Consider the following 18,801-nt stretch of genomic DNA (forward strand, 5'->3'; position numbering starts at 1 on the left):
CAGTGCTGCCGCTGCGTGGTCAGATAAACTGTCAGAAAATATTGACACATTAGACAGAGACACGATTCTGCTAACAATTGACCATATCAAAGACTCAAGGGCCCTACACACTAAAAGATTATCTGTCCAATCTGTCTGATTGGAAAGAAAATCTGGCAATGTCTGGGAGCAAATGGCAATTGACTATTTGCTCTCAAACATTGGAAAACAGACAAAAATGGACTTTAAGACAAATTGGTTAAGTTTGTTTCATTAAACCAATTTATCTGAACTGTTTTTGTCCATTTTCTTGATTTTGGGAGCAAATTGTTGATTGTCATTTGCTCCCAGCCATTGCCAGATTTTCTTTCCAATCAGCCAGATTGGACAGATAATCTTTAAGTGTGTAGGGCCTATAAGTCTTATACATGAGAGATGCACAGAGGGAAATCTGCCGGCTGGCATCTAAAGTAAGTGCATTATCCATCTCTGCTAGGAGATGCTTATGGACTCGCCAGTGGACTGGAGATGCAGATTCCAAAAGGCACATGGAAGTTTTGCCTTATAAAGGGGAGGAATTATTTGGGGATGGTCTCTCCGACCTAGTTTCCACAGCAACGTCTGGGAAGTCAGCATTTTTACCCCATGTCCCCTCACAGCCTAAGAAGGCGCCATTTTATCAGGTGCAGTCCTTTCGGACCCAGAAAAACAAGCGTGGAAAAGGAGGGTCTTTTCTGTCTAGAGGCAGAGGTAGGGGAAAAAGGCTGCAACAAACAGCAGGTTCCCAGGAGCAAAAGTCCTCCCCCGCTTCTTCTTCCAAGTCCGCCGCATGACGGTGGGGCTCCACAGGCGGAGCCAGGTACGGTGGGGGCCCGCCTCAAGAATTTCAGCGATCAGTGGGCTCGCTCACAGGTGGATCCCTGAATCCTTCAAATAATATCTCAGGGGTACAAGCTGGAATTCGAGGCGACTCCACCCCACCGGTTCCTAAAATCTGCCTTGCCGATTGCTCCCTCAGACAGGGAGGCGGTGCTAGCGGCAATTCACAAGCTGTATTCCCAGCAGGTGATAATCAAGGTACCCCTACTTCAACAAGGCCGGGGTTACTATTCCACACTATTTGTTGTGTCGAAACCGGACGGTTCGGTGAGACCCATTTTAAATTTGAAATCCTTGAACACATACATATAAAAATTCAAGTTCAAGATGGAATCGCTCAGGGCGGTTATTGCAAGCCTGGACGAGGGGGATTACATGGTATCCCTGGACATCAAGGATGCTTACCTGCATGTCCCCATTTACCATCCTCACCAGGAGTACATCAGATTTGTGGTACAGGATTGCCATTACCAATTCCAGACGCTGCCGTTTGGACTCTCCACGGCACCGAGGGTATTTACCAAGGTTATGGCGGAAATGATGATACTCCTTCGAAAAAAGGGAGTTTTAATTATCCCGTACTTGGACGATCTCCTAATAAAGGCACGGTCCAAGGAACAGTTGTTGGTGGGAGTAGCACTATCTCAGGAAGTGCTGCACCAGCACGGCTGGATTCTGAATATCCCAAAGTCACAGCTGGTTCCGACGACTCGTCTAATGTTCCTAGGGATGATTCTGGACACAGTCCAGAAAAAAGTGTTTCTCCCGGAGGAGAAAGCCAAGGAGCTGTCATCTCTAGTCAGAGACCTCCTGAAACCAAAACAGGTATCGGTGCATCACTGCACGCGGGTCCTGGGAAAGATGGTAGCTTCTTACGAAGCAATTCCATTCGGCAGGTTCCATGCCAGAATCTTTCAGTGGGGCCTGTTGGACAAGTGGTCCGGATCGCATCTTCAGATGCATCGCTTGATAACCCTGTCTCCAAGAACCAGGGTGTCTCTTTTGTGGTGGCTGCAGAGTGCTCATCTTCTGGAGGGCCGCAGATTCGGCATACAGGACTGGGTCCTGGTGACCACGGATGCCAGCCTTCGTGGCTGGGGGGCAGTCACACAGGGAAGAAACTTCCAAGGACTATGGTCAGGAGACTTCTCTTCACATAAATATTCTGGAACTAAGGGCCATCTACAATGCCCTAAGTCAAGCAAAATCCCTGCTCCTACATCAGCCGGTGCTGATCCAGTCAGACAACATCACGGCAGTCGCCCATGTGAATCGACAGGGCGGCACAAGAAGCAGGATGGCAATGGCAGAAGCCGCAAGAATTCTCTGATGGGCGGAAAATCACGTACTAGCACTGTCAGCAGTGTTCATTCCGGGAGTGGACAACTGGGAAGCAGACTTTCTCAGCAGGCACGACCTCCACCCGGGAGAGTGGGGACTTCATCCAGAAGTCTTCCAAATGATTGTAAATCAGTGGGATCGTCCACAGGTGGACATGATGGCGTCCCGCCTAAACAAAAAACTAGAGAGGTATTGCGCCAGGTCAAGAGACCCTCAGGCGATAGCTGTGGACGCTCTAGTGACACCGTGGGTGTACCAGTCAGTTTATGTGTTCCCTCCTCTGCCTCTCATACCAAAGGTATTGAGAATAATAAGAAAGCGAGGAGTAAACACAATTCTCGTGGTTCCGGATTGGCCAAGAAGAGCGTGGTACCCGGAACTTCAAGAGATGATCTCAGAGGACCCGTGGCCTCTGCCGCTCAGACAAGACCTGCTACAGCAGGGGCCCTGTCTGTTCCAAGACTTACCGCGGCTGCGTTTGACGGCATGGCGGTTGAACGCCGGATCCTGAAGGAAAAGGGCATTCCGGAGGAAGTCATTCCTACGCTGATTAAAGCCAGGAAAGAGGTTACAGCAAATCATTATCACCGCATATGGCGGAAATATGTTGCATGGTGTGAGGCCGTAAAGGCCCCAACAGAGGAATTTCAACTGGGTCAATTTCTGCATTTCCTGCAAGCAGGAGTGAATATGGGCCTAAAACTGGGCTCCATTAAGGTACAGATCTCGGCTCTGTCGATTTTCTTTCAAAAAGAACTAGCTTCAGTACCTGAAGTTCAGACATTTGTAAAAGGAGTGCTGCATATTCAGCCCCCGTTCGTGCCTCCTGTGGCACCTTGGGATCTCAACGTGGTGTTGAGTTTCTTAAAATCACATTGGTTTGAGCCACTAAAAACCGTGGATCTGAAATATCTCACGTGGAAGGTGGTCATGTTATTGGCCTTGGCTTCTGCCAGGCGAGTATCAGAATTGGCGGCTTTGTCTTGTAAAAGCCCTTATCTGATTTTCCATATGGATAGGGCAGAATTGAGGACTCGTCCCCAGTTTCTCCCTAAGGTGGTGTCAGCGTTTCACCTGAACCAGCCTATTGTGGTGCCTGCGGCTACTAGGGACTTGGAGGACTCCAAGTTGTTAGACGTGGTCAGGGCCCTGAAAATATATGTTTCCAGGACGGCTAAAGTCAGAAAATCTGACTCGCTGTTTATCCTATATGCACCCAACAAGCTGGGTGCTCCTGCTTCTAAGCAGACGATTGCTCGTTGGATTTGTAATACAATTCAGCTTGCACATTCTGTGGCAGGCCTGCCACAGCCAAAATCTGTAAATGCCCACTCCACAAGGAAAGTGGGCTCATCTTGGGCGGCTGCCCGAGGGGTCTCAACTTTACAACTTTGCCGAGCTGCTACTTGGTCAGGGGCAAACACGTTTGCAAAATTCTACAAATTTGATACCCTGGCTGAGGAGGACCTGGCGTTCTCTCATTCGGTGCTGCAGAGTCATCCGCACTCTCCCGCCCGTTTGGGAGCTTTGGTATAATCCCCATGGTCCTTTCGGAGTTCCCAGCATCCACTAGGACGTCAGAGAAAATAAGAATTTACTCACCGGTAATTCTATTTCTCGTAGTCCGTAGTGGATGCTGGGCGCCCCGTCCCAAGTGCGGATTGTCTGCAATACTTGTACATAGTTATTGCTAACTAAAGGGTTATTGTTGAGCCATCTGTTGAGAGGCTCAGTTGTTTTCATACTGTCAAACTGGATATAGTATCCAGGTGTGATTGGTGTGGCTGGTATGAGTCTTACCCGGGATTCAAAATCCTTCCTTATTGTGTACGCTCGTCCGGGCACAGTGCCTTAACTGAGGCTTGGAGGAGGGTCATAGTGGGAGGAGCCAGTGCACACCAGGTAGTCATAAATCTTTTTTAGAGTGCCCAGCCTCCTTCGGAGCCCGCTATTCCCCATGGTCCTTTCAGAGTTCCCAGCATCCACTACGGACTACGAGAAATAGAATTACCGGTGAGTAAATTCTTATTTTTTCATTATTTTTTGGCTGCATCATTTGGATAGAGCGCCTACCTGGTATTCCCCACATTTGTCTCTGTATGAGGAGGCCGGCTACCCCTCTCCAGGTGGCTGCTAATCCTAAGGTGTATTCCATCACAGACCTGCCCAGCGCCAACAAACCTTGTTTTTACATGCTGTGTGCGCTGCCAACATCTGCACCCATGCAGCAAGTAGGGGAGGGCAGCATCTAGAAGCAGGCACAGAGAGCGGCACTTACTCCTTCAGGGGGCTTCTTCGCTCATCCGCCTCACGGGGCTCCCAGCAGCTCATCCTTCCTAGGCTGCAGAGGGTGTGGGTAGGAGGCAGGGGGCTGCGGGTGTAGCATGGCAGGAGCCTCTGGTATGGGAGGGCCAGGTTATAGCCTGCAGGCAACTGGCACTGTACCCCGCTCATGGCTGCTGCTGCTGACCCCGTCCAAGCCCCAACTCATGTTACTCCATGCGGCTGCTCCCCTGTCTGTCTCCGGCTGCCTTCCCCCTGTCTGTCTCCGGCTGCCTTCCCCCTGTCTGTCTCCGGCTGCCTTCCCCCTGTCTGTCTCCGGCTGCCTTCCCCCTGTCTGTCTCCGGCTGCCTTTCCCCTGCCTGTCTCCTGCCTCCTTCCCCCTGCCTGTCTCCTGCCGCCTTCCCCTTGCCTGTCTCCAGCTGCCTTCCCCTTGCCTGTCTCCGGCCGCCTTTCCCCTGTTTGTCTCCTGCCTCCTTTCCCCTGTCTGTCTCCTGCCACCTTTCCCCTGTCTGTCTCCTGCCACCTTTCCCCTGTCTGTCTCCTGCCACCTTTCCCCTGTCTGTCTCCTGCCACCTTTCCCCTGTCTCCTGCCGCCTTTCCCCTGCCTGTCTCCTGCCGCCTTCCCCCTGCCTGTCTCCAGCCGCCTTCCCCCTGCCTGTCTCCGGCCGCCTTTCCAGGAGACCCTGTCCCTTCACAATGTACTGCACATCAGTTCATTGTGACTCCACCCACAATAGCGCTACAATCTAGATCAGGCCCACTATGCAGTACAGCATTATGGGGCTGGGTCACAGGAACCTTGGAGACACTGACCAGGACTCTATGGCTGTGGGGAAATAGGAGACTTAATGACCACTCTATTCCACATTTACTATGTTACATGTGCAATATGTTTTATGTGTTATATTTATTTCAGGAACTCCAGCTGTGGGGAACGGAGTCTTTATTACACATCACACGTTCTGTATTATCTCTGATTGACCGAGGATGGACAAGAACAGGAGTCACAGGACTGAGAGTATAATAAAAATCACCCTGGAGATCATCTACCTGCTTACTGGGGAGGTGAGTGGATCTGGGAGCGTCACAGTGACATCACTTATATCTATAGTAATAATACAGGGACAGGAATGGGGAGGTGAGGGGATATGGAAGCGTCACTGTGATGTAACCTATAGCTATAGTAATAATACAGGGACATGATTGGGAAGGTGAGGGGATCTGGGAGCATCACATTGATGTCACTTTTATCTATAGTAATAATTCAGGGACATGACTGTAGAGGTGAGGATATCTGGGCGTGTTACAGTGACATCACTTATATCTAAAGTAATAATACAGGGACATGACTGGGGAGGTGAGGAGAACTTGGAGCAACACTGTGACCTCACATATCTATCGTACTAATAAAGGAGCATGACTGGGGAGGTGAGGGGTTCTGGGAGCACTACAGTGACATCACTTTTATTTATATTAATAATACAGGGACATGACTGGGGAGGTGAGGGGATTTGGAAGTGTCACAGTTACATCACATATATCTATAGTAATAATACAGGGACATGACTGGGGAGGTGATGGGATCTGGGAGCATCACAGTGACCTAACTTATCTATAGTAATAATACAGGGACATGACTGGGGAGGTGATGGGATCTGGGAGCATCACAGTGACCTAACTTATCTATAGTAATAATACAGGGACGTGACTGGGAGGTGATGGAGTCTCGGAGCGTCACAGTTACCTAACTTATATCTATAGTAATAATACAGGGACATGACTGGGGAGGGTGAGGGGATCTGGGAGTGTCACAGTGACATCACTTATATCTATAGTAATAATACAGGGACATGAATGGGGAGGTGAGGTGATCTGGGATTGTCACTGTGACATCACATATCTTTTTTGTAATAATACGAGAACATGACTGGGGAGGTGAAGGGATCTGGGAGCGTCACTGTGAAGTCACATATCTATAGTAATAATACAAGGACATGACTGGGGAGGTAAGGTGACCTGGGAGTGGTACAGTGATGTCACTTATATCTATAGTAATAATACAGGGACATAACTGGGGAGGTGAGGGAATCTGGGAGCATCGCAGTGACACATGACTGGGGAGGTGAGTGGATCTGGGAGTGTCACAGTTACTTCACTTATATCTATAATAATAATACAGGGACAGGACTGGGGAGGTGATGGGGGGTCTGGGAGTGTATATATTGATATTTGATTTCTCCTCCATTACACAGGATTACACAGTAGTGAAGAAGACATCCAGTGAGTGTGAGATACTCAACAGCCATCCCCGTGTGTCAGGAGGACTGAGTAGAACCCAGAGCCCAATCACGGTGCCTCCACCTGACTCACTGACACATGAGAGACACAATGACCAAAAGATCCTGGAACTCACCAACAAGATCATTCAGCTGCTGACTGGAGAGGTGACTGCTGGGAATGGGACATTATACAGTAACACCAGGGACTGTGTCTGGGTGATGACTGGAGGGGTGACTGCTGGGTATGGGGCATTATACAGTAACACCAGGGGACGTGTCTGGATGATGACTGGAGAAGTGACTGCTGGGAATGGGGCATTATACAGTAACACCTGGGGATGTGTCTGGGTGATGACTGGAGAGGTGACTGCTGGGAATGGGGCATTATACAGTAACACCAGGGGACGTGTCTGGGTGATGACTGGAGAGGTGACTGCTGGGGATGGGGCATTATACAGTAACACCGGGGGACGTGTCTGGGTGATGACTGGAGAAGTGACTTCTGGAAATGGGACATTATGCAGTAACACCAGGGAACGTGTCTGGGTGATGACTGGAGAGGTGACTGCTGGGAATGGGACATTATACAGTAACACCAGGGGGGGTGTCTGGGTGATGACTGGAGAGGTGACTGCTGGGAATGGGGCATTATACAGTAACACCAGGGGGACATGTCTGGGTGATGACTGGAGAAGTGACTGCTGGGAATGGGACATTATACAGTAACACCAGGGGGGGTGTCTGGGTGATGACTTGAGAGGTGACTGCTGGGAATGGGACATTATACAGTACCACCGGGGGATGTGTCTGGGGGATGTCTGGAGAGGTGACTGCTGGGAATGGGGCATTATACAGTAACACCAGGGGGACATGTCTGGGTGATGACTGAAGAAGTGACTGCTGGGAATGGGACATTATACAGTAACACCAGGGGGGGTGTCTGGGTGATGACTGGAGAAGTGACTGCTGGGAATGGGACATTATACAGTAACACCAGGGGGGTGTCTGGGTGATGACTGGAGAGGTGACTGCTGGGAATGGGACATTATACAGTAACACCAGGGGGGGTGTCTGGGTGATGACTGGAGAAGTGACTGCTGGGAATGGGACATTATACAGTAACACCAGTGGGGGTGTCTGGGTGATGACTGGAGAGGTGACTGCTGGGAATGGGACATTATACAGTAACACCAGGGGGGGTGTCTGGGTGATGACTGGAGAAGTGACTGCTGGGAATGGGGCATTATACAGTAACACCTGGGGATGTGTCTGGGTGATGACTGGAGAAGTGACTGCTGGGAATGGGGCATTATACAGTAACACCAGGGGATGTGTCTGGGTGATGACTGGAGAGGTGACTGCTGGGAATGGGACATTATACAGTAACACCAGGGGGGGTGTCTGGGTGATGACTGGAGAGGTGACTGCTGGGAATGGGGCATTATACAGTAACACCAGGGGGCGTGTCTGGGTGATGACTGGAGAGGTGACTGCTGGGAATGGGACATTATACAGTAACACCAGGGGGGTGTCTGGGTGATGACTGGAGAAGTGACTGCTGGGAATGGGACATTATACAGTAACACCAGGGGGGGTGTCTGGGTGATGACTGGAGAGGTGACTGCTGGGAATGGGGCATTATACAGTAACACCGGGGGATGTGTCTGGGTGATGTCTGGAGAAGTGACTGCTGGGAATGGGGCATTATACAGTAACACCAGGGGGACATGTCTGGGTGATGACTGGAGAAGTGACTGCTGGGAATGGGACATTATACAGTAACACCAGGGGGGGTGTCTGGGTGATGACTGGAGAAGTGACTGCTGGGAATGGGACATTATACCGTAACACCAGGGGGGGTGTCTGGGTGATGACTGGAGAGGTGACTGCTGGGAATGGGACATTATACAGTAACACCGGGGGATGTGTCTGGGTGATGTCTGGAGAAGTGACTGCTGGGAATGGGGCATTATACAGTAACACCAGGATGTGTGTCTCGGTGATGACTCAAGAGGTGACTGCTGCAAATAGGACATTATACAGTAACACCAGGGAATGTATCTGGGTGATGACTGGAGAGGTGACTGTTGGGAATGGGGCATTATACAGTAACACCAGAGGACGTGTCTGGGTGATGACTGGAGAGGTGACTGCTGGGAATGGGACATTATACAGTAACACCGGGGTATGTGTCTGGGTAATGACTGGAGAGGTGACTGCTGGGAATGGGGCATTATACAGTAACACCGGGGGATGTGTCTGGGTGATGACTGGAGAGGTGACTGCCGGGAATGGGGCATTATACAGTAACACCGGGGGACGTGTCTGGGTGATGACTGGAGAAGTGACTTCTGGGAATGGGACATTATGCAGTAACACCAGGGAACGTGTCTGGGTGATGACTGGAGAGGTGACTGCTGGAAATGGGACATTATACAGTAACACCAGGGGGGGTGTCTGGGTGATGACTGGAGAGGTGACTGCTGGGAATGGGGCATTATACAGTAACACCAGGGGGACATGTCTGGGTGATGACTGGAGAAGTGACTGCTGGGAATGGGACATTATACAGTAACACCAGGGGGGGTGTCTGGGTGATGACTGGAGAGGTGACTGCTGGGAATGGGACATTATACAGTAACACCGGGGGATGTGTCTGGGGGATGTCTGGAGAGGTGACTGCTGGGAATGGGGCATTATACAGTAACACCAGGGGGACATGTCTGGGTGATGACTGAAGAAGTGACTGCTGGGAATGGAACATTATACAGTAACACCAGGGGGGGTGTCTGGGTGATGACTGGAGAAGTGACTGCTGGGAATGGGACAGTATACAGTAACACCAGGGGGGTGTCTGGGTGATGACTGGAGAGGTGACTGCTGGGAATGGGACATTATACAGTAACACCAGGGGGGGTGTCTGGGTGATGACTGGAGAAGTGACTGCTGGGAATGGGACATTATACAGTAACACCAGTGGGGGTGTCTGGGTGATGACTGGAGAGGTGACTGCTGGGAATGGGACATTATACAGTAACACCGGGGGATGTGTCTGGGTGATGTCTGGAGAGGTGACTGCTGGGAATGGGGCATTATACAGTAACACCAGGGGGACATGTCTGGTTGATGACTGGAGAAGTGACTGCTGGGAATGGGACATTATACAGTAACACCAGGGGGGGTGTCTGGGTGATGACTGGAGAAGTGACTGCTGGGAATGGGACATTATACAGTAACACCAGGGAACGTGTCTGGGTGATGACTGGAGGAGTGACTGCTGGGAATGGGGCATTATACAGTAACACTGGGGGACGTGTCTGGATGATGACTGGAGAGGTGACTGCTGGGAATGGGACATTATACAGTAACACCAGGGGGGGTGTCTGGGTGATGACTGGAGAAGTGACTGCTGGGAATGGGACATTATACAGTAACACCAGGGGGGGTGTCTGGGTGATGACTGGAGAGGTGACTGCTGGGAATGGGACATTATACAGTAACACCAGGGGATGTGTCTGGGTGATGTCTGGAGAGGTGACTGCTGGGAATGGGGCATTATACAGTAACACCAGGGGGACATGTCTGGGTGATGACTGGAGAAGTGACTGCTGGGAATCGGACATTATACAGTAACACCAGGGGGACATGTCTGGGTGATGACTGGAGAAGTGACTGCTGGGAATGGGACATTATACAGTAACACCATGGGGGGTGTCTGGGTGATGACTGGAGAGGTGACTGCTGGGAATGGGACATTATACAGTAACACCAGGGGGGGTGCATGGGTGATGACTGGAGAAGTGACTGCTGGGAATGGGACATTATACAGTAACACCAGGGGGGGTGTCTGGGTGATGACTGGAGAAGTGACTGCTGGGAATGGGGCATTATACAGTAACACCTGGGGATGTGTCTGGGTGATGACTGGAGAAGTGACTGCTGGGAATGGGGCATTATACAGTAACACCAGGGGATGTGTCTGGGTGATGACTGGAGAGGTGACTGCTGGGAATGGGACATTATACAGTAACACCAGGGGGGGTGTCTGGGTGATGACTGGAGAGGTGACTGCTGGGAATGGGGCATTATACAGTAACACCAGGGGGCGTGTCTGGGTGATGACTGGAGAGGTGACTGCTGGGAATGGGACATTATACAGTAACACCAGGGGGGGTGTCTGGGTGATGACTGGAGAGGTGACTGCTGGGAATGGGGCATTATACAGTAACACCGGCGGATGTGTCTGGGTGATGTCTGGAGAAGTGACTGCTGGGAATGGGGCATTATACAGTAACACCAGGATGTGTGTCTCGGTGATGACTCAAGAGGTGACTGCTGCAAATAGGACATTATACAGTAACACCAGGGAATGTATCTGGGTGATGACTGGAGAGGTGACTGTTGGGAATGGGGCATTATACAGTAACACCAGAGGACGTGTCTGGGTGATGACTGGAGAGGTGACTGCTGGGAATGGGACATTATACAGTAACACCGGGGTATGTGTCTGGGTAATGACTGGAGAGGTGACTGCTGGGAATGGGGCATTATACAGTAACACCGGGGGATGTGTCTGGGTGATGACTGGAGAGGTGACTGCCGGGAATGGGGCATTATACAGTAACACCGGGGGACGTGTCTGGGTGATGACTGGAGAAGTGACTTCTGGGAATGGGACATTATGCAGTAACACCAGGGAACGTGTCTGGGTGATGACTGGAGAGGTGACTGCTGGAAATGGGACATTATACAGTAACACCAGGGGGGGTGTCTGGGTGATGACTGGAGAGGTGACTGCTGGGAATGGGGCATTATACAGTAACACCAGGGGGACATGTCTGGGTGATGACTGGAGAAGTGACTGCTGGGAATGGGACATTATACAGTAACACCAGGGGGGGTGTCTGGGTGATGACTGGAGAGGTGACTGCTGGGAATGGGACATTATACAGTAACACCGGGGGATGTGTCTGGGGGATGTCTGGAGAGGTGACTGCTGGGAATGGGACATTATACAGTAACACCAGGGGGACATGTCTGGGTGATGACTGAAGAAGTGACTGCTGGGAATGGGACATTATACAGTAACACCAGGGGGGGTGTCTGGGTGATGACTGGAGAAGTGACTGCTGGGAATGGGACAGTATACAGTAACACCAGGGGGGGTGTCTGGGTGATGACTGGAGAGGTGACTGCTGGGAATGGGACATTATACAGTAACACCAGGGGGGGTGTCTGGGTGATGACTGGAGAAGTGACTGCTGGGAATGGGACATTATACAGTAACACCAGTGGGGGTGTCTGGGTGATGACTGGAGAGGTGACTGCTGGGAATGGGACATTATACAGTAACACCAGGGGGACATGTCTGGGTGATGACTGGAGAAGTGACTGCTGGGAATGGGGCATTATACAGTAACACCAGGGGGACATGTCTGGGTGATTTCTGGAGAAGTGACTGCTGGGAATGGGACATTATACAGTAACACCAGGGGGGGTGTCTGGGTGATGACTGGAGAGGTGACTGCTGGGAATGGGACATTATACAGTAACACCGGGGGATGTGTCTGGGGGATGTCTGGAGAGGTGACTGCTGGGAATGGGGCATTATACAGTAACACCAGGGGGACATGTCTGGGTGATGACTGAAGAAGTGACTGCTGGGAATGGGGCATTATACAGTAACACCAGGGGGACATGTCTGGGTGATGACTGGAGAAGTGACTGCTGGGAATGGGACATTATACAGTAACACCAGGGGGTGTGTCTGGGTGATGACTGGAGAGGTGACTGCTGGGAATGGGACATTATACAGTAACACCAGGGGGGGTGTCTGGGTGATGACTGGAGAAGTGACTGCTGGGAATGGGACATTATACAGTAACACCAGTGGGGGTGTCTGGGTGATGACTGGAGAGGTGACTGCTGGGAATGGGACATTATACAGTAACATCGGAGGATGTGTCTGGGTGATGTCTGGAGAGGTGACTGCTGGGAATGGGGCATTATACAGTAACACCAGGGGGACATGTCTGGTTGATGACTGGAGAAGTGACTGCTGGGAATGGGACATTATACAGTAACACCAGGGGGGGTGTCTGGGTGATGACTGGAGAAGTGACTGCTGGGAATGGGACATTATACAGTAACACCAGGGAACGTGTCTGGGTGATGACTGGAGGAGTGACTGCTGGGAATGGGGCATTATACAGTAACACTGGCTGACGTGTCTGGATGATGACTGGAGAGGTGACTGCTGGGAATGGGACATTATACAGTAACACCAGGGGGGGTGTCTGGGTGATGACTGGAGAAGTGACTGCTGGGAATGGGACATTATACAGTAACACCAGGGGGGGTGTCTGGGTGATGACTGGAGAGGTGACTGCTGGGAATGGGACATTATACAGTAACACCAGGGGATGTGTCTGGGTGATGTCTGGAGAGGTGACTGCTGGGAATGGGGCATTATACAGTAACACCAGGGGGACATGTCTGGGTGATGACTGGAGAAGTGACTGCTGGGAATCGGACATTATACAGTAACACCAGGGGGACATGTCTGGGTGATGACTGGAGAAGTGACTGCTGGGAATGGGACATTATACAGTAACACCAGGGGGGGTGTCTGGGTGATGACTGGAGAGGTGACTGCTGGGAATGGGACATTATACAGTAACACCAGGGGGGGTGCATGGGTGATGACTGGAGAAGTGACTGCTGGGAATGGGACATTATACAGTAACACCAGGGGGGGTGTCTGGGTGATGACTAGAGAAGTGACTGCTGGGAATGGGGCATTATACAGTAACACCTGGGGATGTGTCTGGGTGATGACTGGAGAGGTGACTGCTGGGAATGGGACATTATACAGTAACACCAGGGGGGGTGTCTGGGTGATGACTGGAGAAGTGACTGCTGGGAATGGGGCATTATACAGTAACACCTGGGGATGTGTCTGGGTGATGACTGGAGAAGTGACTGCTGGGAATGGGGCATTATACAGTAACACCAGGGGATGTGTCTGGGTGATGACTGGAGAGGTGACTGCTGTGAATGGGACATTATACAGTAACACCAGGGGGGGTGTCTGGGTGATGACTGGAGAGGTGACTGCTGGGAATGGGGCATTATACAGTAACACCAGGGGGCGTGTCTGGGTGATGACTGGAGAGGTGACTGCTGGGAATGGGACATTATACAGTAACACCAGGGGGGGTGTCTGGGTGATGACTGGAGAGGTGACTGCTGGGAATGGGGCATTATACAGTAACACCGGGGGATGTGTCTGGGTGATGTCTGGAGAAGTGACTGCTGGGAATGGGGCATTATACAGTAACACCAGGATGTGTGTCTCGGTGATGACTCAAGAGGTGACTGCTGCAAATAGGACATTATACAGTAACACCAGGGAATGTATCTGGGTGATGACTGGAGAGGTGACTGTTGGGAATGGGGCATTATACAGTAACACCAGAGGACGTGTCTGGGTGATGACTGGAGAGGTGACTGCTGGGAATGGGACATTATACAGTAACACCGGGGTATGTGTCTGGGTGATGACTGGAGAGGTGACTGCTGGGAATGGGGCATTATACAGTAACACCGGGGGATGTGTCTGGGTGATGACTGGAGAGGTGACTGCCGGGAATGGGGCATTATACAGTAACACCGGGGGACGTGTCTGGGTGATGACTAGAGAAGTGACTTCTGGGAATGGGACATTATGCAGTAACACCAGGGAACGTGTCTGGGTGATGACTGGAGAGGTGACTGCTGGAAATGGGACATTATACAGTAACACCAGGGGGGGTGTCTGGGTGATGACTGGAGAGGTGACTGCTGGGAATGGGGCATTATACAGTAACACCAGGGGGACATGTCTGGGTGATGACTGGAGAAGTGACTGCTGGGAATGGGACATTATACAGTAACACCAGGGGGGGTGTCTGGTTGATGACTGGAGAAGTGACTGCTGGGAATGGGACATTATACAGTAACACCAGGGGGGGTGTCTGGGTGATGACTGGAGAAGTGACTGCTGGGAATGGGACAGTATACAGTAACACCAGGGGGGTGTCTGGGTGATGACTGGAGAGGTGACTGCTGGGAATGGGACATTATACAGTAACACCAGGGGGGGTGTCTGGGTGATGACTGGAGAAGTGACTGCTGGGAATGGGACATTATACAGTAACACCAGTGGGGGTGTCTGGGTGATGACTGGAGAGGTGACTGCTGGGAATGGGACATTATACAGTAACACCGGGGGATGTGTCTGGGTGATGTCTGGAGAGGTGACTGCTGGGAATGGGGCATTATACAGTAACACCAGGGGGACATGTCTGGTTGATGACTGGAGAAGTGACTGCTGGGAATGGGACATTATACAGTAACACCAGGGGGGGTGTCTGGGTGATGACTGGAGAAGTGACTGCTGGGAATGGGACATTATACAGTAACACCAGGGAACGTGTCTGGGTGATGACTGGAGGAGTGACTGCTGGGAATGGGGCATTATACAGTAACACTGGGGGACGTGTCTGGATGATGACTGGAGAGGTGACTGCTGGGAATGGGACATTATACAGTAACACCAGGGGGGGTGTCTGGGTGATGACTGGAGAAGTGACTGCTGGGAATGGGACATTATACAGTAACACCAGGGGGGGTGTCTGGGTGATGACTGGAGAGGTGACTGCTGGGAATGGGACATTATACAGTAACACCATGGGATGTGTCTGGGTGATGTCTGGAGAGGTGACTGCTGGGAATGGGGCATTATACAGTAACACCAGGGGGACATGTCTGGGTGATGACTGGAGAAGTGACTGCTGGGAATCGGACATTATACAGTAACACCAGGGGGACATGTCTGGGTGATGACTGGAGAAGTGACTGCTGGGAATGGGACATTATACAGTAACACCATGGGGGGTGTCTGGGTGATGACTGGAGAGGTGACTGCTGGGAATGGGACATTATACAGTAACACCAGGGGGGGTGCATGGGTGATGACTGGAGAAGTGACTGCTGGGAATGGGACATTATACAGTAACACCAGGGGGGGTGTCTGGGTGATGACTAGAGAAGTGACTGCTGGGAATGGGGCATTATACAGTAACACCTGGGGATGTGTCTGGGTGATGACTGGAAAGGTGACTGCTGGGAATGGGACATTATACAGTAACACCAGGGGGGGTGTCTGGGTGATGACTGGAGAAGTGACTGCTGGGAATGGGGCATTATACAGTAACACCTGGGGATGTGTCTGGGTGATGACTGGAGAAGTGACTGCTGGGAATGGGGCATTATACAGTAACACCAGGGGATGTGTCTGGGTGATGACTGGAGAGGTGACTGCTGGGAATGGGACATTATACAGTAACACCAGGGGGGGTGTCTGGGTGATGACTGGAGAGGTGACTGCTGGGAATGGGGCATTATACAGTAACACCAGGGGGCGTGTCTGGGTGATGACTGGAGAGGTGACTGCTGGGAATGGGACTTTATACAGTAACACCAGGGGTGTCTGGGTGATGACTGGAGAAGTGACTGCTGGGAATGGGACATTATACAGTAACACCAGGGGGGGTGTCTGGGTGATGACTGGAGAGGTGACTGCTGGGAATGGGGCATTATACAGTAACACCGGGGCATGTGTCTGGGTGATGTCTGGAGAAGTGACTGCTGGGAATGGGGCATTATACAGTAACACCAGGATGTGTGTTTCGGTGATGACTCAAGAGGTGACTGCTGCAAATAGGACATTATACAGTAACACCAGGGAATGTATCTGGGTGATGACTGGAGAGGTGACTGTTGGGAATGGGGCATTATACAGTAACACCAGAGGAAGTTTCTGGGTGATGACTGGAGAGGTGACCGCTGGGAATGGAACATTATACAGTAACATTAGGGGACGTGTCTGGGTGATGACTGGAGAGGTGACTGCTGGGAATGGGACATTATACAGTAACACCGGGGTATGTGTCTGGGTGATGACTGGAGAGGTGACTGCTGGGAATGGGGCATTATACAGTAACACCGGGGGATGTGTCTGGGTGATGACTGGAGAGGTGACTGCCGGGAATGGGGCATTATACAGTAACACCAGGGGGGTGTCTGGGTGATGACTGGAGAAGTGACTGCTGGGAATGGGGCATTATACAGTAACACCTGGGGGTGTGTCTGGGTGATGACTGGAGAAGTGACTGCTGGGAATGGGGCATTATACAGTAACACCAGGGGGGGTATCTGGGTGATGACTGGAGAAGTGACTGCTGGGAATGGGACATTATACAGTAACACCAGTGGGGGTGTCTGGGTGATGACTGGAGAGGTGACTGCTGGGAATGGGACATTATACAGTAACACCGGGGGATGTGTCTGGGTGATGTCTGGAGAGGTGACTGCTGGGAATGGGGCATTATACAGTAACACCAGGGGGACATGTCTGGTTGATGACTGGAGAAGTGACTGCTGGGAATGGGACATTATACAGTAACACCAGGGGGGGTGTCTGGGTGATGACTGGAGAAGTGACTGCTGGGAATGGGACATTATACAGTAACACCAGGGGACGTGTCTGGGTGATGACTGGAGAAGTGACTGCTGGGAATGGTGCATAATACAGTAATACCAGGGGATGTGTCTGGGTGATGACTGGAGAGGTGACTGCTGGGAATGGGACATTATACAGTAACACCAGGGGGGGTGTCTGGGTGATGACTGGAGAAGTGACTGCTGGGAATGGGACATTATACAGTAACACCAGGGGGGGGTGTCTGGGTGATGACTGGAGAGGTGACTGCTGGGAATGGGACATTATACAATAACACCAGGGGACGTGTCTGGGTGATGACTGGAGAAGTGACTGCTGGGAATGGGGCATTATACAGTAATACCAGGGGATGTGTCTGGGTGATGACTGGAGAGGTGACTGCTGGGAAAGGGGTATTATACAGTAACACCAGGGGACGTGTCTGGGTGATGACTGGAGAGGTGACTGCTGGGAATAAGGTATTATACAGTAACACCAGGAGATGTGTCTGGGTGATGACTGGAGAGGTGTCTGCTGGGAATGGGGTATTATACAGTAACACCAGTTGATGTGTCTGGGTGATGACTGGAGAGGAGACTGCTGGGAATGGGGCATTATATAGTAACACCAGGGGCCGTGTCTGGGTGATGACTGGAGAGGTTACTGCTGGGAATGGGGCATTATACAGTAACACCAGGGAATGTGTCTGGGTGATGACTGGAGAGGTGACTGCTGGGAATGGGACATTATACAGTAACACCAGGGGATGTGTCTGGGTGGTGACTGGAGAGGTGACTGCTGCGAATAGGACATTATACAGTAACACCAGGTAATGTATCTGGGTGATGACTGGAGAGGTGACTGTTGGGACTGGGCCATTATACAGTAACACCAGGGGATGTGTCTGGGCGATGACTGGAGAGGTGACTGCCGGGAATGGGACATTATACAGTAACACCAGGGGATGTGTCTGGGTGGTGACTGGAGAGGTGACTGCTGGGAATGGGGCATTATACAGTAAAACCGGGGGACGTGTCTGGGTGATGACTGGAGAGGTGACTGCTGGGAATGGGACATTATACAGTAACACCGGGGGATGTGTCTGGGTGATGTCTGGAGAGGTGACTGCTGGGAATGGGGCATTATACAGTAACACTGGGGGACGTGTCTGGATGATGACTGGAGAGGTGACTGCTGGGAATGGGGCATTATACAGTAACACCGGGGGACGTGTCTGGGTGATGACTGGAGAGGTGACTGCTGGGAATGGGGCATTATACAGTAACACCAGGGGGACATGTCTTGGTGATGACTGGAGAAGTGACTGCTGGGAATGGGACATTATACAGTAACACCAGGGGGGGTGTCTGGGTGATGACTGGAGAAGTGACTGCTGGGAATGGGACATTATACAGTAACACCAGGGGGGTGTCTGGGTGATGACTGGAGAGGTGACTGCTGGGAATGGGACATTATACAGTAACACCAGGGGGGGTG

General features: G+C 51.4%; 1 protein-coding gene across 1 annotated transcript in view; it reads left to right on the forward strand.

The window, feature by feature from the left end:
- Window positions 1–18,801, forward strand: part of LOC134983540 (zinc finger protein 615-like) — a 332,472-nt gene that overhangs the window by 9,215 nt on the left and 304,456 nt on the right. The window contains exons 2-3 of the mRNA XM_063949196.1: window positions 5,399–5,547; window positions 6,735–6,926. Coding sequence (XP_063805266.1) covers window positions 5,470–5,547; window positions 6,735–6,926 — 270 coding nt within the window. The 5' untranslated portion in view covers window positions 5,399–5,469. The remainder of the gene's footprint in view (window positions 1–5,398; window positions 5,548–6,734; window positions 6,927–18,801) is intronic.

Source organism: Pseudophryne corroboree, assembly GCF_028390025.1.
Source record: "Pseudophryne corroboree isolate aPseCor3 chromosome 3 unlocalized genomic scaffold, aPseCor3.hap2 SUPER_3_unloc_17, whole genome shotgun sequence".
Taxonomy (NCBI): domain Eukaryota; kingdom Metazoa; phylum Chordata; class Amphibia; order Anura; family Myobatrachidae; genus Pseudophryne; species Pseudophryne corroboree.